The sequence below is a fragment of the Mustelus asterias genome, chromosome 5 (genome assembly GCF_964213995.1).
Source record: "Mustelus asterias chromosome 5, sMusAst1.hap1.1, whole genome shotgun sequence".
Lineage (NCBI taxonomy): Eukaryota > Metazoa > Chordata > Chondrichthyes > Carcharhiniformes > Triakidae > Mustelus > Mustelus asterias.
The window spans coordinates 75,473,544-75,495,619 of NC_135805.1; the positions used below are offsets into that span (position 1 = coordinate 75,473,544).

The 22,076-nt window shown below is 42.2% G+C and overlaps 1 protein-coding gene across 1 annotated transcript in view; it reads right to left on the reverse strand.

Moving 5' to 3' along the window:
- Nucleotides 1-8,960: 8,960 nt before the first annotated feature.
- Nucleotides 8,961-22,076, reverse strand: part of themis (thymocyte selection associated) — a 42,026-nt gene continuing 28,910 nt past the window's right edge. Inside the window, exons 4-7 of the mRNA XM_078213716.1 lie at nt 20,119-21,164; nt 17,168-17,330; nt 13,741-13,887; nt 8,961-9,505 (exon numbers count right to left, since the gene is read on the reverse strand). Of these exons, the coding sequence (XP_078069842.1) occupies nt 9,495-9,505; nt 13,741-13,887; nt 17,168-17,330; nt 20,119-21,164 (1,367 nt within the window). The 3' untranslated portion in view covers nt 8,961-9,494. The remainder of the gene's footprint in view (nt 9,506-13,740; nt 13,888-17,167; nt 17,331-20,118; nt 21,165-22,076) is intronic.

Below are 22,076 nucleotides of genomic sequence, written 5' to 3' on the forward strand. Positions count from 1 at the left end.
GGGCCTCCCAACTCTCTGCCTTCATCCCAGGTTTGACTCAGCTGCCATGGCCTTAAGTCCTGGAATTCACTCCCTAAAGCTTTCATTTCTTCCTCTTCCAGCCTCCCATCCATTGACTCTGTCCACACTTCCCGCTGCCTTGGCAAAGCAGCCAGCATAATTAAGGACCCCGCACACCACGGACATTCTCTCTTCCACCTTCTTCTGTCGGGAAAAAGATATAAGAGTCTGAGGTCACGTACCAACTGACTCAAGAATAGCTTCTTCCCTGCTGCTGTCAGACTTTTGAATGGATCTACCTTGCATTAAGTTGATCTTTCTCTACACCCTAGTTATGACTGTAACACTACATTCTGCACTCTCTCATTTCCTTCTCTATGAATGGTATGCTTTATCTGTATAGCGCGCAAGAAACAATACTTTTCACTGTATGCTAATACATGTAACAATAATAAATCAAATCAAATGAAATCAAAGATACTTACACCAAGCTTTTGACCACCTGCCCTAATCGCTATGTAGCTCAGTGTCACATTTTGTTTGATGATGTTCCTGTGAAGTGCCTTGGGGTGTTTTAGTACTTTTAAGGTGTTATACAATTTTAAAGTTGTTGAATTGACTACTGTGTATTAACTAGCTTGGCAAACAATCATATGAACTGCTGCTCCACCACTCAATAAGGTCATGGCTGATCTGTTTGTGTTTTGAATTCCACATTCCCATTACCCTAACAAGAATCTATCTACCTCCACCTTAAAATTATTTAGTGACCCTGTCTGCACTACCTTCTGGGCCAGATAGTGCCAAAGTCACATAACCCTCTGAGAGAAACAATTTCTCTTCCTCTCTGTCCTAAAGGGGCAACCCTTAATTTTAAAATAGTGCCCCCTAGTTCTGGAAGTGGAGTTCTTGATTTTGTCTTAATGAAGATCTGGAGCAATTATAGCTAACTGTAAGGTCTTGCAGACTGGAAAGAAAAATTGGGGCATACTTACTGAACAATGCCGAACTTGCTCTGGAAGCTCCTGTGAATGATAATAGAGGCAACATTGGCCATGTCCAGTCATTGCAGAATACTGGATTATAGTGCCGTGACCTTTGGATGTGGAAAAGATTGAAAGGGTGCAGAGGAGATTTACAAGGATGTTGCCTGGATTGAGTGGCATGCTTTATGAGGATAGGCTGAGGAAGCTCGGTCTTTTCTCCCTGGAGAGACGTAGGATGAGAGGAGACCTAATAGAGGTATATAAGATGCTGAGAGGTATAGATCGGGTGGACTCTCAGAGCCTTTTTCCCAGGATGGAAATGGCTGCTACGAGAGGACACAGGTTTAAGGTGCTGCGGGGTAGGTACAGGGGAAATGTTAGGGGTAAGTTTTTCACACAGAGGGTGGTGGACGAGTGGAATCGGCTGCCGTCAGTGGTGGTGGAGGCAAACTCAATAGGGTCTTTTAAGAGACTCCTGGATGAGTACATGGGACTTAATAGGATGGAGGGTTATAGGTAGGCCTAGAAGGTAGGGATATGTTCGGCGCAACTTGTGGGGCCGAAGGGCCTGTTTTGTGCTGTAGTTTTCTATGTTTCTATGTTTCTATCAATGAAGTATACTGCTGATGCTGCTATTTTAAACCTACAAGGTACTCTGGTTACACTAATATACTATGAAAATAGCACACAGTGCTGGACACTGAGGCACTAAGGAATTATGCAAGCTTAATCATTTTTTTGTTCTTTCACTGGATGTAGACATCGCTGGTTAGGCCAGCATGTATGGCCCATCCCCAATTGCCCTTGAGAAGGTGGTGGTGAGCCAGCTTCTTGCAATCCATGTGGTGTAGGTCCACCCACAATGCTGATAGGGAGTTGCAGGATTGTGACCCAGCAACAATAAAGGAATGGCAATATAGTTGCAAGCTAGAATTGTGTGTGGCTTGGAGGGGAACTGCTTTCCTTTTTCCTTCTAGATGGTTGACGATGTGGGTTTGGAAGGTGTTATTGAAAGTGCCAATGCGTCCTGCAGATGGTACACGCTGCTGCCACTATGCATCAGTGGCAGTTGGGGTGTTAATCAAGCAGGCTGCTTTGTCCTAGATTGTATCGACCTCCTTGAGTTTTGGTGGAGATGCATTCATCCAGGCAAGTGGAAAGTATTCCATCACACTCCTGACCTGTGCCTTCTAGATGGTGGACGGGCTTTGGGGAGTCAAGAGCTGAGTTACTCTCAGCAGAATTCCCAGTTCCCGCCCTACTCTTGTAGCGACAGTATTTATATGGCTAGTTCAGTTCAGTTTCTGATCAAAGGTAACCTCCAAGATGTTGATATTGGTGGATTTAATGTTGATAGTGCCATTGAATGTCATGGGGAGATGGTTGGATTCAGACTTATTGGAGTTGGTTATTGCCTAGCAGTTGTGTGGCACTATTGTTACTTGCCACTTAGCAGCCCAAGTTTGAATATTGTTCGGGTTTTGCTGCATATGCACATGGACTGCTTCAGTATCTGAGGAGTCAGAAATGGTGTTGAACATTCTGCGATCATCACTGAATATCCCCACTGCCCTAAGGAACTGCTGCAGTGATTTCCTGAGATGATCGACCTCCAACATCAAGTAACTTAATATCAAAGAATTAACTCACAATGTCTCAAATCTTTGTCCTGATTACATATGTTTGAAGTGCAGACATTGGGGGTGATTTCCCAACCTCGCTATGCATTGGCACAGAGCACGTCAATCCCAGAAAATAACGTATGGGCCCAAAAATTGGTTCTGCACCCAGTGCCAAATGGTTTGTAATCATGTTGGCCCTTTTCCACTGGCGCAAACCCGATCACACCCATAAAGGATGTGAGGTTGCTTAGCATGAGATTGACTGAATCCCAATCTCATTGGTGAGTTCAGCACACGAATTGTCCCCCCTTCTGGAATGTTCCCACCTCTCTGATGGGACGATAAATGAGTGAGAATCACTACTGGTCTCCACTAGCGGAAACCGGGTGCAATGGCTACACCAGGGGGCTCATAGGCCATCGAAACCTCTGGCAAGGCCAGACAGTGCACATCAGGCAGTGCCCACCAGACACCCTGGCAGCGCCACCAGCATGCTGAGTAGTGCTAAGGGAGTGGGGCGGTCATGCAGGGGTGGAGCATGAAAGGGGTCGGGCAGGGGTGGAGCATGAAGGGGGTCATGGTGGTGGGTCATCTTTGGGGTCAGGCAGGGGGACTCAACAGAAGGGCCCCTATGCTGGCTACCCATGCCAGGGAGAGGAGAACACTGCCAATGAGGGTTTGGGGGCGGGGAGGTCCTGATGACTGTGGGGAGAGGGAGGATCCGGGGAGCTCTTGTGAAGCAACGCCTGAGCGCACTGGAGCTCGGCTCACCAATACGTTTAGGCCCCACCTCCCCCCACTTCAGTACTGGTGCGTAACACATCATTCTCCCGAAAAGTGACTGAGAGTGGGACAATTGTGGAGTGGAGCGTCCCTGATGGACCGGTGCGGATCGCTCCGGGTTTCTTGCCGTTATGACACTTCATTTTTTTTGGAGAAAATTCCACGCACTGTTGCTATACATGTAAATATAGCAGTCAATTTGCACACAAGGGGGTGAAGGGGGGAGGATTTTATGAAGCAAGATAAATTAGACAGGATGTGAAATTTCAATTTCTCGATGGCGACTTGAGATTCAAAGATAAATCAGCAGCGTGTTTGTGGTGTGTGGGGCCTATCCTGAGGCTGGTTCATAGTTGTAATACACATGCTATGAATACTCATTAGTAATACAATGTTTTTAAAAATAAATTCCTACCTTTAAGGAAAAGTCAGCAGCACACAAGGATCTTGCCACATGCAGTTCATGGCCGGAATTCTCTGGCCATTCAGGCCCTGCCGCCACTGCCAGAGAGGATGGAATATTTGGTGCTCAGCCAAACCTTCATGCAATGCAGTGGGATGGGAGATTCCTGCTGGTGTGAATGGTCGGAGAATCCCACCCCTTGTTTCCTTACACCAGTGCACCAGGCAGCTTTATGCTCTTGTGTCTAAGGTCAGTGGTTTTCCTTATTTAACTCTATGGTACAAAGGTTGAGTGCAGGAGACTGCCAGCTTTCCGGAGGCTTGGGACTGGCAAAGACATGCTAAATGGAAAAGGGATGAAAGGGAGGACAGAAGCTGTGAAAGAGTGTCCTAGGTGGGGTGGAGGGTGGTCAGCACAGTCATTGAGATAAGAAAATAAGCAGCCTCAAGGGCAGTGTCATACTGTCCATGTGGGTCCATCACAGGGTGTTAGCTGGCATAGTCCTTAGGGCGTTGATTTCACCCACATTTTAATTATCCTTGCAGGGATTGATCTCAATCATTGTTCCTTTGTAATGCACTAATGGTGTGGAGGGTGGGGGGTAGGGGTGCGGGTACAACACCGGACATGAACATTCAATGTCACTTCTTCCACAATAAATGAAATGTCTCTAACTACGTCATCACCACCAATAATGTGAGCCAAACACAAGGCATGCCATATGCCAGTACAATTAGCTCTCTGACTACGCTAGTCTCAACAAATAATGAAGATATAAACATGAACAAAATGAAACCAATTTAATATGAAATATTTACAAGTGAAATTTAAATTTGAAAAATTACCCATGACAACTTTGTGCTCTCAACTAATCGTATGTTCATAGCAAAGGAGTTGGTCAGGAAGGGTTTGGTGAGGATGCACAGCCTCCCTGTTTGGCCAGAAGGTTCTTTTATACACCAGCTGCACCTGCAGCATTGGCAGGTTTCACCACCGAGAAGCTACCCCGGTTGTGGAATCATACACATTTCCTGTGCATGTCACCGACACTTGAAATTTAAATAGTTACCGTAAGGGAAATGAGAAAAAGCGAAAGAGCAAAAGTGGCGTACACCTCTGGTTCTGCTGTCAGGAATGGTGTGCCATTGATAACATTCCACCCATATTCTCACAAACAACAATGCGATAAATAAATGGCTAATCTATTTTTAGAAATTTGGCCAATGTATAAAAAAAAAGCTTGAATACCTAGAGGACTCTTTACTCTTCAAATAATGTTGTAAGATCTTACACATCCAACGAGCAAGCAAAAGGGCCTCAGTTTAACATTTTTAATCTATAAGAGAGCACCTCCAATAGTGCAATATTCTTCTCTTAGTGCTGTTTGAAGGATCAATCTAAATTAGGTATGCATGTCTTGAGATTGAGATTTATTTCAGCTTCTGAGTCAGAGTCAAGGTTGCCATCCAATGGATGAAAAATCATGGGCACATATCCTGTATTACCTGATCATCTGACAGCTGTACAAAATGTGATGAAATCCATAGTTTGAAACCTGCTATCTACAATGACTGTGGTTTCAAATATTAAATGTATTTTTGGCACAGACGCTAACTGGAACTGAAACGGAAATGTCAGCTAACTGAATGGGAAACTGAATCGTTAGGCTTTTGGGAAACGTAAAACTGAAGTGGAAACAGAGATGGAAACTTCAGGTTGCTGGAGAAACTGAAGCTGGTTGATACCAGATTTAAAGAAAACCACAGAGCCATTTGAGCTCAGAGATCCCAGTGCAGCAATACAGGTTGGCTGAAGAATATGGTAACTGGTGTCGGCACTGGGAACAGGAAATACACAGTTGTTGCAGCTGTTTCTGTTACCTTAAGATACGATTGATGGATCTTTGCCATCGAGACTGATGTTGAAGAGGTTCTATCACTGTGTGCCATTCTAGTAAAGACGGTGTCTGTTAATCCTGGGTTGGTTGGGTGCTGCTTCCCCTGGGGATCAGACCAATTCCTCAAAGAAAAGGATTTAAAATTCTACTGGAGAAAGATGAGTGTTTTGAAAGACTTTGGGTGGAATTTTCCATTCCCACAAATGGTGAGAATTGCAGCAGGTGGGGACACTAAGTGGCATAATGGAAAAAAATCTATTGCCCATCGGTGGGAACTAGTTTGGAATTTTGTTCTCCCAACATTCGTGGGGGGTTAAAAGCAGCTTGAATTTCCTGTTATCTATATTAGGAACCAGATTTGCATTCATGAATGCTCATTAAAAGGCCAACTTGCTGGAATTACATTCCCCCTCCAAATTGAGGTCCCTGACAGTGGATTATTAGGATAATTGGTTTACTGACTCTATATAAAAAGTGGTGTGCACCTGCTGAACTTCACTGCGTCTTGAGGTACACAGATGCTGCTTTCTCCTACCTTTAAGAGTGGTGCTGCAAGATTTTGGGTGCTTGACTCAAAAGCTGCAGCACAACTGGATGGGGTCACAGGCTTATAAAGGAAGAGAGGAGCAAATAAAAGTGTCCAGATGATTGGGGAGAGCAAAGCAAAAGAGTTTCAGAGTCAGTGGTAGAGATGTGAGGAGCAAACAGTCAGAATGAGGGGGAAAATGGGATGCAATAGGGTGTGAGGTTCAGGGTGAGAGTCTGGAAGGTGAAAATTTTATTGGGTGAGTCACAGAGGGGGACAAAACAGGGGGAGGGTGAATGCAGGGTGGGCATGAGGACAGTAATGTGTGTTGGTTCTAAGGGGAGAAAAGGCGTGTGGCGATGGATTGTGATAGGTTCAAGGGTGACAGGAGGAGATATTAGGTGGATCGATAATGATGGGGGGCTGGGGGAGTTGGGTGACATGATGGTGGAGTTTGTCTGAAAACCTACACGCACCATTTTCTCAAAGTTGTTCTTGAAAACACAGTTACTCTGGATGTGCGAATCCTTGAAGATGGAGAAGAGTCTTTTGGGATGGGTTGTGTTCAAGGTCAGCAAAAATGGCCAACGAAAGCCACACCATAATAATGATGAGGCAACTAATGTCAACGATTCTCATGTGTGTTTTACTCTGTTGTGAAGACCACTTTGCAGCAGATTTGTTCCCAACTCACGAGTCTCATAACATTGAGACCACAGCAGGTTTTGGAGTTGCCATTCATGCTGTGCCATTTGCCATTAGCTGCAGTCAGAGGCGGGATGAAAGGAGGGAAAGAGGCTGATTCCTACAAGGGACATAACTGGTGGAGGATAGCCAACTTGCAACTCCAAACGTCTATACGTCCAGGAGAATAGTCATGGTTAACAAGGGATCACGCAGTTAGTCTTTCTATGCTGCCAAGGCAATAGTCTCACTATACACTCAAGGGTAGTGGAGACAAACAGAATAGTATCCACATGAGACTTCTAGCACATGACTGTCATCAATGTGCAATCTTGTATGAATGGAAGGAATGCCCATCTCTGGTCCTCCAGGATGTCTTTTACTTGAAAGGGGTGGGGTGGGGAGAACATAGCTTGATGTATGCCAGGCAGAGGGATGTGCACTAGCCTGCTGGTTTTGAGATAGAAAGAAGCCTGTAAAGGACATGCTTTCTAAATGTATCACTTCAATTTATTCATACATTCACTGAGATTTCAATGATGCAGGCTCCAGGCAACACTGTCTTGGTAATAGCTCTCATCTAGATGAGGCAATGGAGAGCCTGTGGCTGGTTGTCATTGAGCCATGAGGAGTAAGAGTTAATGGGCAAATATGGACCATTGCAAAGGTGAGCACCAACCCTACCATGGATGTGTTGCCAGCTCTAATCTAGAGATAAGTAAAAGCAATGCCAGAGGCACCCTTGTATGCCTAAGCGTGTGGTTGCTCACATCTGTCAGCTTCTCCAGAACGAGTTGTAGTCATAAGGATTCTGGAAGAGTGAAGTGGAGCTCCTGGCTCAATGAGTGAATGTTTGTCCAGGAGCCCTTTCAATATTGCACCAGGACCTTTGACCTTATTAGGCAGGTGACTTTCTGCCCGTCCCATCATGTAATTTACCGAACTCCTCATTGATGCAAAATTAATGAGCTGAAAAGCAGATCATGTGCTCACCTGCTGCACCGCCCAATGGAAATCAGTTGTTTGTGCTGCATAACATGCAATTTATAATTTATCTTGACCATAATTTGTCTGTTAATTCATGTTTATATTGACTTGGGGTTGGATCGTTACAGTTAAAGTTTTTAAATACATGAAATCTTACCCATTGGACTTTTCTGTCGGGAAATTCATCTCTTTCATGTTACTGGCTTTCACGGGGATCATAGTATTTAGCAAAGGTCTCAGAAAGTGCTTCCCATGGTATCAAAGGACTGAGTTATGAGGAAACCTGGCATAAAGATTTTAAACCAAAGCTCCCTCAGTAACAGATACTATATGGAACCTCTCGAAGAGGAGCATCAAGTTCTCCTAGAATCATGGCCAACACTTAACCCTTAAGCAACTGATAAATTATCTCAGTGTTGTTTTTGCACAAACTAGATGAAATGTTTGCCTGAAAAATACATTGCTCAACAAAATCATCATATTTCGTTGGCTGTGAAGTACTTTGTGATTTACTGAGGATGTAAAAGGTGCTACACAAATGAAACTACTTATTTTCTGTATTTTGCATATTTTCAATTCATTTTGCTTTTATGACATACTTTATCAACTCACTCTGTACTTTCTTGTGAAATCAGTTTCCAAAATGCTATTTTAAATCACTTTTCAGGCTTAATTTTCTGAATCCAGTCCATTGTTGATATCCATGCTATGCTAAAGCTTGAGGGGAGATATCCAGTGATTTAGAAGTGAGGCAGAGGCGGAAACAGCTGAACTTTAGCATCCAGATGTCCATGGAGCAAAGGGCAAGTTTGGGGCAGACACAGGTGGCAGAGTCAACTGAGGCCTAGTAATGGGGCAAGAATTATTAAATGAAATGGAGCACGATTGATCCATGGTGAAACAATCACCTTGGTTTACTCAAAAACAATGGAGAAAATCTGCAATCATAAAGGATGTAATATTAAATAAACACAAACATTTTGTTAACTTAGATGTTGGCAACTAGTTTGACTTTACAAAATTGGTTTAATTTTAATTGCTTTTACAGAAATATATTATTCAAGCATTTGCAAACATTAAAATGTATAGATTTATTAGGAAAGACAAATTCTGCAACATCTCACTGTTGGTCCTTGGTAGGTTATATTTATGCAAACAAAATAAATAGTTCAGCATTACCAAACAGAAACAAATAAATTAATCCCTAGGTACAAAAACACTCATTGCAACTAGTGCTATTTGGTAAAATCCACGTCATTTTTTGAAAAATTCAAATTACTTCAACACTTCTGGATCATAAAAATATAAAAAGACTGACAATCAAAAACAAATATACAAAATTAATCTGTTCTTGTCTCAGTAATGTAGAACAATTTTTCACCTCCAGGATCTTAACACCAGATAATGGTGCCCACCAGGTTAAGTGGTGAATTAAAATATTTGTTCCAGGCAATTTCAGTGGCTCTAAGCTTAATAGAGATATTGATTACATTTACAAATCTAGTCCTCGAGGAAAGAAATAATCCAAACATTTGGTCAGAAGACTGCCAATTCCCAACCAGATGCTCACTTGTGTTCTTGAAGACATTTTTCTCATTCGTGCTTCTTAATGGTTTTCTAAAATTGAGATACAAATGGGAGATTGTCAAAATAGAACATATACTTTGGAATTAAAAATCATCTGGCCTTATTTTTGGCCCGAATGCAAGTCTTCGGAAGGGACTAGAACAGGCAGCCGAGGGAGTCAGGAAGATTGCGAGAGTCAGAGGAGGTGGGGAACTCCTACAACCCAGGAAAGATTAAGACAAAAATGTACCTTTAAGTCAGCAGTGGTTCTTTGGGATATAGCGATCACTGCAGAAAGTTGAATAGAGCATGCGGACCAACACCTGCCTCATTCATTCATTGCTGCTCAGTTTCTGTGGGGGGACCTAAAACAATCGTTTAAGTACATTGGCATGGAAAGTCACTTGTGTGGGTTTTGACAGTAGTGACCAGAAGAGATCAAAAGCAGCGTCAGGTGTATGCAATTGGGTTTGTGGTAGGGTGAGGGGGAGACAGATGTGGTCATGTGGAGAGCAACCCAGCTCCTCATGGTCAACAAGCAGAGTTTACCTCAGTTATTCATTCTGCAACATTTTTGGGTAACAAGGAACTAAGAATGACTACAGTTTACATTTCTCATTGTACACTTTTGCAATTATTTTCACCTTTTCCACTAAGTAATCCTCACTTCCCTTCCGTTGCATGGTTTGCTGAGGCTTGGGAAACCCAAGTTTAACCATGGAAGAAAAGTTAATTTTGAGGCACATAGCCTCATTGTAATATTTAAATGTCAAAACCACCTGCTGGGTTCCCTGTCCCCCGTCTCTCACTCTTCAAAGCCAGAAGCGGGCTGACTGAGGCCCAGTCTGAAACACCCGACCCAAATGCAATAATCCTTGTGGATTAAAATTCCACTCATTGTTACAGTAACTGTATAATGTGCAATCCACAGCTCAATTTAAAAATTTGCTGACTGGACAACTTAAACTATTCACCAAACTGTGTTCATTCTTCAGAGCCCAAGCTTTTGGGGCAGAATTTCCCCAGCTCTGGAGCAGCTTTGGATAAGGGGTGGGCAGCAGAAAATTAGACACAAAAAGTTAGACAGGCTACCCGACACGCTTCTATCTCCTCAGATTTTCTGGAGGGTCCTTTTATTCTAACCAGTGTTTTGTTTATCACTACTTATTTTAAACCCAGCTGTGCAAAGCATTCTGGCTGAATTCTAACAATCAGTGAAACATAAACTTGTGTTCGTCAGACTGCCTCCTTTTGGTATCGTGCAATAAAAGCAATTAAGAATTAATTTAAACAGTTATTTTCGTCAGTGTCGATTACTGTAAATCAGGGTGATGCCCCATCTGTGATAAGGCACTAACCTTTCACCAGTTTAATGTATAAAAACTGGAGAAATTTTATTTGCAATTAATATATATTTTGCACACTAGAGGGCTCCAACTATGGGCATCTAAACTGTATACAGCTCCAAACTAAAGCATTCAGAAAACACTCAGACCTCGATAATAACAACCCCCATTACAATGAGAGGGAAATGGTAGGTTAAAATTTCACTAACCTGCCATGTAAGCAGATTTCATGTTGTGTAAATGCCCTGCCTTGGAGAGGTGGAAACACTTCAATAATAGATTTAAAATCAGGGTTTCATTGTGCAATCAGAACAGAATTTAGAATTCCTGCAGAAGGGACACCACCCACAACATTACCTCCGCCACCAACCCTACCCCACCAGGGCAGTAGGTGGTGGTTAGGGAGGGGAAATTGAAACTAAAAGATAAGGAACACATTTCAATACTCTGCCGATGTGCCTGTTGCCATTATTGTGGCAGTGGGTTTGAACAATGCGAGGTTCCCCTGCTTTAGAAAGGTTTATTTAAATGAGGCTCTCACAGAGCAACTTATATTAGCTGCTGCTGGCTGGGTTTTATGGGCTTCGGACACCCAGGAATGAAAGGGATGCAGAATTCGGGCTCATGAAGTTAACTGCCTTTTACAGCACTCCTTGTGGCCCAGGAGGAATAGAAATAGTCCCCTTGCACCAAAAGGAAGTGTATGGCCTACCTCTGTCAATCAAGGATGCTTTACCACCCAGATCCCTCCTATGCTCCCCAAGCCTGCATTGTCTCTGCTTATAGTTATTGTGACTAAACTCTACAAGCCTAACAACTCCCATTTCCCTAAGCCCCGATCTCCTGCTCCCTTCCAACCAGATTTCCAGGACCAACTCCAACTATGGTTTCCTGTTGTTGTTTTAATACCCAGTAACTGATCTGCCAATTTGACAGGCAGCCAGGTGGGACAGAAACCTTTTTTAAAAAAGAAGGCCCGGTGATTCAATTGAGCAGGACCCCATGTCCTTAGCCTTGCTAGATTTTCTATTAGTTACAGCATTCATCTGCACATTCCCTGCCTTTCCATAAAAACAGGACTTCAGTGTTCAGAATTAAGTACCAGATCAAGTTATCTCCATTGACGATTATTATTTGTTAAGTTCTTGCACACTCCTTTCTCACAAAATACATTGACGCACAAGGTTGAACTCATGCTGTGTGACATTAACAATAAAAGTGCCCAGTTGGTACATGCCTTTGATAAGGTGGACTTTAATGAATCCATTAATGTATTTGTTACGCACTTTTCACAGCATGATCTCAATTCTTGAGAACAGACAGAATAGGATGCTTTTAGACACCGAGTGCAAAGAAATGTTGCCTACAATGCGTCATGATTGCCTAACTTGAATAATTACCCACACAGTTCAATCTAATGATGTTAGGAGAGAGAAACTTGCTTCAGTGGGTAAGTTTGAGTGGCAGAGTGTTCCAGCACTCAAAATCACAGACATCAGATTAAAAGCTGAGCCATAACTGTGTGCGAGGATGTCTAACAGTGTCTGTGGTTAGTCTTGATTAGGTTTTGAAATATTTTGCGCTACAAGCAAGATGCAAGTTGATAATGACAACAGTGAGTGAGACAGGACATCTGGGTCCTGAATTTTAAGATCTCCAACAAAATATAGAACCTGATGGAATGAGACACATATTTGTAATAAATAAGTTTCAGTGCTGGAGAGGATGACTAGCAGTAGTCAACACTTTTCAAGTTATTAAATTGGACTTGTGCTTGAAATTATGAAAGTTTAATTTGTATCTATCATTCGAGTACAGCAGCTTCACACTATTCAATACAGGGAGGGGTGCTGTTTTCACCCTTATATCTCTCTCACTTCTCTTTCTCACTTGGATTGATTTCTCTTTCTCTCCCATTCCATTTATCTTCTCACTCTTCATTTTGTTTGAAAATAATATCTAAGAATATGGATAAATGATATGGAGGTATATATCAGATATGATTTGACTGATGGGGATACATGGTTGATAAGTTCAACAACCTATTATGTTCATTTCTGTCTCTTCTTTTAAAATTATTTCCCCTGATCTTTATTTATTTTCTCTCATCCTACCTTTTTACTTCTTTTCACTTTCCCCTTTTCTCTTCCATGTTCTTATTATTTGGCTTTAGCTCATATTTTTCTGCTTATTTCTGCAACCATTACTGGTAAACATCATTAGCCTCAACAATTGATATCAAATTCTGAGCCCATCTATTTCTTTCAATGCTGAACTCACTTTATTTTGAAGTTTGACATGAATTACCATAAGACATAGGAGCGGAAGTAAGGCCATTCGGCCCATCGAGTCCACTCCACGATTCAATCATGGTTGATTTCAACTCCATTTACCCGCTCTCTCCCCATAGCCCTTAATTCCTCGAGAAATCAAGAATTTATCAATTTCTGTCTTGAAGACGCTCAACGTCTCGGCCTCCACAGCCCTCTGTGGCAATGAATTCCACAGACCTACCACTCTCTGGCTGAAGAAATTTCTCCTCATCTCTGTTCTAAAGTGACTCCCTTTTATTCTAAGGCTGTGCCCCCGCGTCCTAGTCTCCCCTGCTAATGGAAACAACTTCCCTACGTCCATCCTATCTAAGCCGTTCATTATCTTGTAAGTTTCTATTAGATCTCCCCTCAACCTCCTAAACTCCAATGAATATAATCCCACGATCCTCAGACGTTCATCGTATGTCAGGCCCACCATTCCTGGGATCATCCGTGTGAATCTCCGCTGGACCCGCTCCAGTGCCAGTATGTCCTTCCTGAGGTGTGGGGCCCAAAATTGCTCACAGTACTCCAAATGGGGCCTAACCAGTGCTTTATAAAGCCTCATTTCTGTTTCTGTTTCAAACATAAACCATGCATTATGAAGGTGAGAAAGTTAACCACTCACCCCTCTTTTTCTTGCAGTTTTTCTTGTTTTGATGGTCATTTTTATTTAATTGTTTTCTTAAATCTTCAATTTTATCTTCATCAATATATTCATAGTCATGTTTGTCAGACAAATTCAAGTTTTCCACATCTATCGCGAGGCTTGCAGCTAAAGAAAGGATTTAAAGGTGTGGCTTACAAAGACGATATAACAAAGATTGCTTAAACAAAAAAAAAACAAGAATCGCATATCAATGATTTGGAAATTATACCAAGATTGCCATTTGATAATTATGGAGTTATTGCCTGAATGATTTATTTTAATATAGCTATCATTTGGTAATTGAGAATAGCTGTGATTCTCAAACATTTTCAAGATAGGGTCACAATTCTGAAGTCTCCTGTACTCTGGTAAATCTGCAGAGAAAAAAAAATCACTGTCTCATTTACTCATTTCTTTTTCTTTCTTGCCTCCGTTTCTGTTTCTCCCCTTTTCTAATTTTCTGTCTTCTTATTCTTCATTTTTGTTTGATAATGATATGTAAGAATATGGATCAAAGATGGATAAATGGCGTTGAGGTCAGATCAGATATGATTTGACTGAATGGGGATACATTGTTGATTAGATGAATGAATATTCGCGTTAGGTTCGTTTCTGTCTCTCCTTTTAAAATTCTTTCCGCTGTTCCCATTATTTATTTTCTCTCATTCTCTCCTTTTCACTTTCCCCTTTTCTCTGCCAAATTTCCTCTGTGGATTTACCTCACGTTCTGTCACTGGTTTCTGCAACCATTGCCCTATTTATTCTCGAATGGGAGACTGAGGGACTATAGAGGTGGGTAGCACCTCTAAAGGCCATCAGTGAAACTAAAGAGCAGATCAGGGAGCTGATGGATGCCAGAAGTAAAAACTAGTCGATGTGGAAATGGAATGATCCACCAAGTGAGAGATGGTTGGGTTGCTTCTGGGGCTTATAAAAACTGGAGGGCAACAGCTTAGAGACAGTTCAAGCACACATTTTTGCAAAAATGAAGCTTAGGGTAGGGTGGCATGGTAGCACAATGGTTAGCACTGCTGCCTTACAGCGCCAGAGACCAGGGTTCGATTCCCGGCTTGGGCCATTGTTTGTGTGGAATTTGCACATTCTCCATGTCTGCGTGGGTTTCCTCCGGGTGCTCCGGTTTCTCCCCACATTCTGAAAGGTGTGGTCAGCTGGATTGACCTGAACAGACATGGACTGTGGTGACTAGGGAAATTTCACAGTAACTTCATTGCAGTGTTAATGTAAGCCTTACTTGTAACTAATAAATAAACTTTAAAATAAACTTTAACACTGGGGTGGCACGGTGGCACAGTGGTTAGCACTGCTGCCTCACAGCTCCAGGGACCTGGGTTCGATTCCCGGCTTGGCTCATTGTCTGTGTGGAGTTTGCAGATTCTCCCCGTGTCTGCGTGGGTTTCCTCCCACAGTCCAAAAATGTGTGGATTCGGTTGATTGGCCATGCTAAATTGACTCTTAGTGTCCCGGGATGTATAGGTTAGAGGGATTAGTGGGGTAAATATGTGAGGTTACGGGGGTAGGGCCTGGGTGGGATTGCTATCGGTGCAGACTCGATGGACCTCCTTCTGCACTGTAGAGATTCTATGCACATGTTTCAACTGTGCAAGTTTGCAAAAAAAAAAGAGTAAACATAATTTTCAAATTATAGCATGCCAAGTCTCAATTCGTATTTAGTTGTTTTAAAATATCATTTATCATTTTAGTGCCCACTACACATAAACTTCCTCATAATTAACTGCAGGTTATTTGATTTTAGTCACTCACTCAATCCAGTACCTTCAACACATGGATTTGTAAAAGCAGAAACGTAAGCACTGAAAATCTGTACTGACTTTTTGTCAATTTGCTCAAGGACTAATAAATACAAGTCCAATGCTTAATAGATATCTGTACAAAATATAGGTACAACTGTTCATCACAATAGTTAGAGAGAGACAGTTAATTGATGCACATGCAAGTAACAGACTCAGCTGAGCAATTGTGCCCATCTTGTCCAATGGTGCTCTCCTGGCTTATTCTACAGAAGCAAAATATTGTGGATGCTGGAAATCTGAAATGAAACAGAAAACGCTTCAAATACTCAGCAGTACTGGGAAAATATGTGGAGCCACAAACACAGTTAGTGTTTGGAGTTTGTGACCTTTCATCAGAACACAAAATGTAAACCTAGTTTCGTCCTCCACAGATACTGCCTGACATGCTAAGTATTTCCAGCATTTCTGGTTATTTCTATATTGGTTTAAGTTTAGTCCTGAATTAGGTCCAAGACTAAATTCATAATTTTTTTTAGGCATTTGTGAATTATCCAGGAATCCAAGTTCAAAGGAGACCAATATAAAGGCAATTTTATCCCATCACCCCCCACCTGGATATGATTCTCTGCCCAAAAGTGGGGTACATTATACAATCTGTGAAGCAGTGGCCTATAAAACCTTACTAATGTGTGGCACAGCACCTGCTGCTAGAGAACAAACAGCAAACCATACAACATGGTAACACAACCATGCGAAGGTGACAATGTCATTCAAGGGAATAATTAAAAGTAACAATTACACAGGGCAATTTTAATGTAATGGTTAGCTGCCATACAAGACACATTAGCACATCGCTACATAAAAAGAGAGCATGACGATAGGATCAGTGATGCAAACATCTCAATCTGTTGCTCATCACACCCTACAACTTAAAATTTAGGCAAATAATTGAAGGCATTATTCTGTGAAAGTCCTTATTGCTATATACAGTACATATCTATCCAAATATTGATGAACAAATGTTTTTGTAAAATTGTATCATTAATCAGTATCTTATGAATTCAACTGATTATCACACGTGATGGCAAGACCTTCGCTATCAATGTGCCAGCAGAACCTGTGTCTTGTTTTACCATTATCAAGCAGATTTTCATTTTATGTCCTGAAAGTAATTAGCAATTCCACTGTTCACAGAATCAACACCCATGACAACAAACGCAGTAACTCTTGGAGTTCATTCCTTTTGAATCTTAATTGGGCAACTCCTGATCCATTTCCAAATTCATCTAGTCCAAATTAGCTACAACTGGCCATTGCAGTTTCATTTAATAAATTGTGTTATTTTATTAATGTGTCCTGAAAGAAGATCAATTGTGATGTAAGGAAGCCTGAAACCTAATCCATACTCCAGATATGAATTCACCTGGTAGTGCATATTCTTACAAATTAAATCCACAAGTTTTGACACTTCCACCAGAATTTCTCCGTCTATTTAGAAGGAGGACCATGCAAAGATCCGTTGACCTCGGGCAGGATTTTCCAGTCTTGGGGCGAGCACAGTCGGAAAATCCTGCCCTTGATTTCTGAAAGTACAGTTGTAATTTGTCACTGGTAAGGTATCTCACATAACAAACCTTTAAGCAGTGCCACGTCTGTTTCTAGTGCACTGTGATCAGGTCTTTCTTTCACATGCTCTGTAATTGTAACACTATGAAGAATATTTTCTGTTTTGGCAGTAATGTCTAGGATGTGTTCCTGAGAGTTTGGTTTGTTTCTTGGCATTTCTGTTGGTGAATTCTAATTTAAAAAATAAATATCAGTGAGAATCAGTACAAAAACATTTTTCCAATATGTATTAATAACATAATATAAGCAGTGAACTGAAAACCATGCCAAAAGTGGACAGTGTCAGAATTAGACTGGAAACTGGCATGTTTCCAGTGGGCGGGAGGGGGGGGGGGAGGAGGAGGAGGAGGAGGAGGAGGAGGAGGAGAGAGAGAGAGAGAGAGAGAGAGAGAGAGCGCCTAAACACATCATTCTTAAAGGGCACCTTGATCAGAGCTGGCACCTCTTGCCCTACACCCGCTCCAGGCAATCAGAGCCAGCATTCTCCATCATCCCCCCTCAAATAAATAGTCATTGTCAGCATCTCGCCCATGGGCGGCACGGTATCACAGTGGTTAGCACTGCTGCCTCTCAGCGCCAGGGACCTGGATTCAATTCTGGCCTCGGGTCACTGTCTGTGTGGAGTTTGGACATTCTCTCCGTGTCTGTGTCGGTTTCCTCCCACAGTCCAAAGATGTGCGGGTTAGGTTGGTTGGCCATGCTAAACTGAACCTAGTGTCAGGGTGGTTAGCAGGGTAAATATGTGGGGTTACGGAAATAGGGTCTGGGTGGGATTGTGGATGGTGCAGACTCGATGGGCCGAATGGCCCCCTTCTGCATTGTAGGGATTCTGTGAACATTGCTGGCATTGGACCTCTTCCCCCACAACCGCCAGCCAAACAATCAATGGTGGCATGGTGTTGACCAGTGCCAGGGCACTGCCTGGCCATATCCCTCTCCCCCAGTGGCTATACTCACTTTTACTCCTGGGGGAAATCACCCCATCCCACAGGTTAATATCTAGATGAACCTGTTGTAAACCTCGCCAACGTGATGTTACATTGGTGAGGTTTGAAAATATGAGGGAATCATCTGGCAAGGGGGGCATTTAATGAATGGCATTCAAAAGTATTTAAATGTATTGTAATCAGGTTCACGCCTATAATGTCACCGGCATGGGATGGCAAAAATAGACAATCATTAGTTCGGTGGTGAGATTTGCATTTTCCTGGTTTTGCCAAATCTTGAACCTCCGCTGCCATTCCCATGGACGGAGAGCGTGGACTCAAGATCACCCTCCTGCCCATGTTTTGGTTACAAGCACTTCTTCAATGCTCTCCTTGGCATACTGTTGCGTTTCTGCGACTCCCACCCAAGACAAGGTCAACTTGCCCATTATTCCTGTCCTCAGTAAACTTCATTAGGCTCTCTATTCTTAAAATCCCCACCCTCATTTACAAATCTATCCATGAGCCCAACCCACTTTACCTTTGCAACATGCATCTTTTAATAAAGAGGGCTCATATCTCTATCAAGTTTTAAAATTCTCAGCATGTGGTAGAGACTGAAACCACTGAAGATGACAGTTGTGTGAAATACAACTTAATTCCTCAGTGAGCATGTAATCAGAATATAAAACTAGCCACAGATCATAGAAAGAAATCATAGAAACCCTACAGTACAGAAAGAGGCCATTCGGCCCATCGAGTCTGCACCGACCACAATCCCACCCAGGCCCTACCCCCATATCCCTACATATTTACCCGCTAATCCACACATCCCAGGACACTAAGGGGCAATTTTAGCGTGGCCAATCAACCTAACCCGCACATCTTTGGACTGTGGGAGGAAACCGGAGCACCCGGAGGAAACCCACGCAGACACGAGGAGAATGTGCAAACTCCACACAGACAGTGACCCAAGCCAGGAATCGAACCCGGGACCCTGGAGCTGTGAAGCAGCAGTGCTAACCACTGTGCTACCGTGCCGCCCAATTATAGATTCATAGAATCCCTAAAGTGAAGAAGAGACCATTTAGCCCATCAAGATTGCACCGAGTCTCTGACAGAGTATCTAACCCACGCACTCTCCCCGGCCCTATCCCTATATCCCCACGCATTTACTATGGCTAATCCATCTAATCTACATATCTTGGGACACAAAGAGGCAATATAGCATGGTAAATCCACCTAATTTGCACATCTTTGGACTGTGGTAGAAAACTGGAGCATCCAGAGGAAATCCACACAGACACGAGGAGAATATGCAAACTACACACAGTCACCCAACCCATGTCCCTGGAGCTGTGAGGCAGCAGCGTTAACGACTATAGCTCCTGGTGTGACAAAGAAGGCATCCAGCATTGGGAATGGGGGGAAACCCCGAGTAAGGCTCTGCTCCCCCTCTGTCCTTTGAAGTGAAACCCCCCCTGTCTCTCCCTCCGGACAGAGTCTCCTTATGAGGTCTCAATGAACCCACGCCAATCAGCTTTTCCCTCATGTTTCATGTTCAATTCTGGTGCAGGTTACACTGCAGTACCAGCATTTGCTACTTCTCCCGGTAGTGGAGTATTGCCGGCTGATTGGCTAGCAACTTTGAGATGGACGTCCGCCCACAGCAGGATACACTTCCTGAAGTACTTTCTAAGTGGCAATCAGAAATAATATTACTGACATTTCTTGCTCTCCTAAGTCTTGAGACTCTCAGTCTAACTATGGTGCTCTTAATCTCTGGCTGTGATCATCTGACTCAGCACTTGCGACCTTTCCATGGCTCAGTTACACAGTGAACAGACTTTCTTCGCCAAGTTGTCTCTTTTAATTCCTTTCTATGGACAGACACTGACACAGCAATATGCAGTTCTTCCCTCTGGCCATCTGGATTTTTATTTCTTTTTACATTGTATAACAAAAATTCTATATTAAACTGAATTGACATGAAAGTATAATTGTGTCTCATTTGATAGGAGATATTGCCTTACCTTTGGAGACTTGGGAGGATTCAATTTCCGAGGTTGAGGTGCAAATGGCCTCAATGTTGTTGATGTTATAGGTGATTGAGGTTTCTTTGGAGGACGAGGAGGAGGATGCAAAGTGGACTTTGCATACTTTCGCAGCCTGTAGTACAAATCTTTGTTGATCTCTTCTACAATGGTTTTTGGTGTAGAAGATGGAACATTTCTTGCTGGTTCCTGCATCACTTGGATGGACATATTTACTCTCTGAACTGGAATGTTGAAACATTCTGATGGACTGTCCAGTAAACTGACCAGCAAGCATGGATCAGCAATTTCTTCTTCAATTTTTAATGAAGGCAAGGCTGCTAAATTGTCATTGATTGACAAATCCCTTACACTTACTTTAACATTAAAGGGAAGGCTAAAATCTTTGCAAATATCAGAAATATTGTACTGCTTTTTATCATGGATGACTTCCACAAAGCTCCCTTCTATGTATGTTGGAAGGAGGACTTTTTCATAGTCTTTACCCATAATTTTTTCACAAGCCAGAGCTTCAACTATCCGTTTGTCTCCTTCACAGCTGACTTCCATACTCTGGCATTGATAAACGATAAACTGGTCTCCTACACAGACAGATGAAAACTCTTCATAATCAGATTTGAACTCTTTTGTTGCAATGACATGCAAGTGCTCGTTGCTTTTTATGGCAAGCTCCAAGTCATATACAGTTGGGAACTCTCTTGGCCTTCTTTTAAAGCGTCCTTTGTAGCTTTTGGGAATTAAAAAATGTTTTTTATTTAAATCACTTCTGTTCTCAGAGACAATTGTTGTTTTGGCAAAGTGCTTCTCATGAATAACAATAACCTTTCCTGCTTTCAGAGAATTGTAAATATGCTGCTGGTCAGGGTACTCAATTATTTCAGCCAACAGAGGGAAATCTTCATCTGGTCTTTTGAAAAGATCAATTAACGACAAAGGCTGTACAAAGGTGTTAATGTCGCTAACCTCTGTTACATCTACAACCTCTACATCAAGGTTGGATGGTATATGTACAATATCTTTTCGTACTGAGGAAAATAAATGAGAGAAAAAAAATCAATTGTTTTTTTCATTAGTGCACACAGAATTACTTTTACAGAGTTTGGAATCAAGAAGTGCCTTTAAAAATGCTACATTTAATGTCATCCTTCCCAACACCTCTTTCTTTTAGTCCCTTTGAATTATGCACCAGAAGCTAAATAAGCAACTGTTGCAGATGCTAGGAGATACACAACATCAGCAAAGTAAAGTTTTCCATTTGAATTTCCTTCCTCACTTCCCCAGCCACCCTAACAGCGCTTCAAAGAAACAACACTGTAGAGGGGAATTAAGTCTGTGTACCACTATTTTATAACACTAATACTCTAATATGTTATTACAGGTTACATTGTTGCGCTTTGTCCAACTGAAATTTTTCTTTCTTCGAGGTCGTTAAGTGACAAAATGTGCAGCTCAAGAAACATCGGAGGTGATTTTGTATCTGCCTACTGAGCAAAAATGGCGTGGTAGTGTCCTGACACTAGTGGGAAATTAAGTACCTTAAAATGGGTCAGGCATAAGAGGGAAAATCTAGCCAAATGTCTATGCAATTGCTTTGTTCAATTGTAGTATTACATTTTAGCTACAGTTAAATCTTGCAATTATTCTGTTTTCCAATTATCCCTAAAGGAAGAGATACTGAAACAATATTTCTATACTTTTCTACTCATCTTCATATACTGACTACGGGTGCAAACATCAAACATGCATTTTCTGATCTCTGCAGCGCTGAGTAAGCATAGTGGGGTACAGGGATGCCAATGAGAATTTGGGGTCATACATAGTTCAAACAGATGAAAGATTGTGGCAAGTATGTCAGCACATTCCTCAGTTTCCTTTTCTGGTGGACAATATTTTGTGCTAGGAATGCAGAGGAGAGAAAGTTATCCTATTCGCAAATA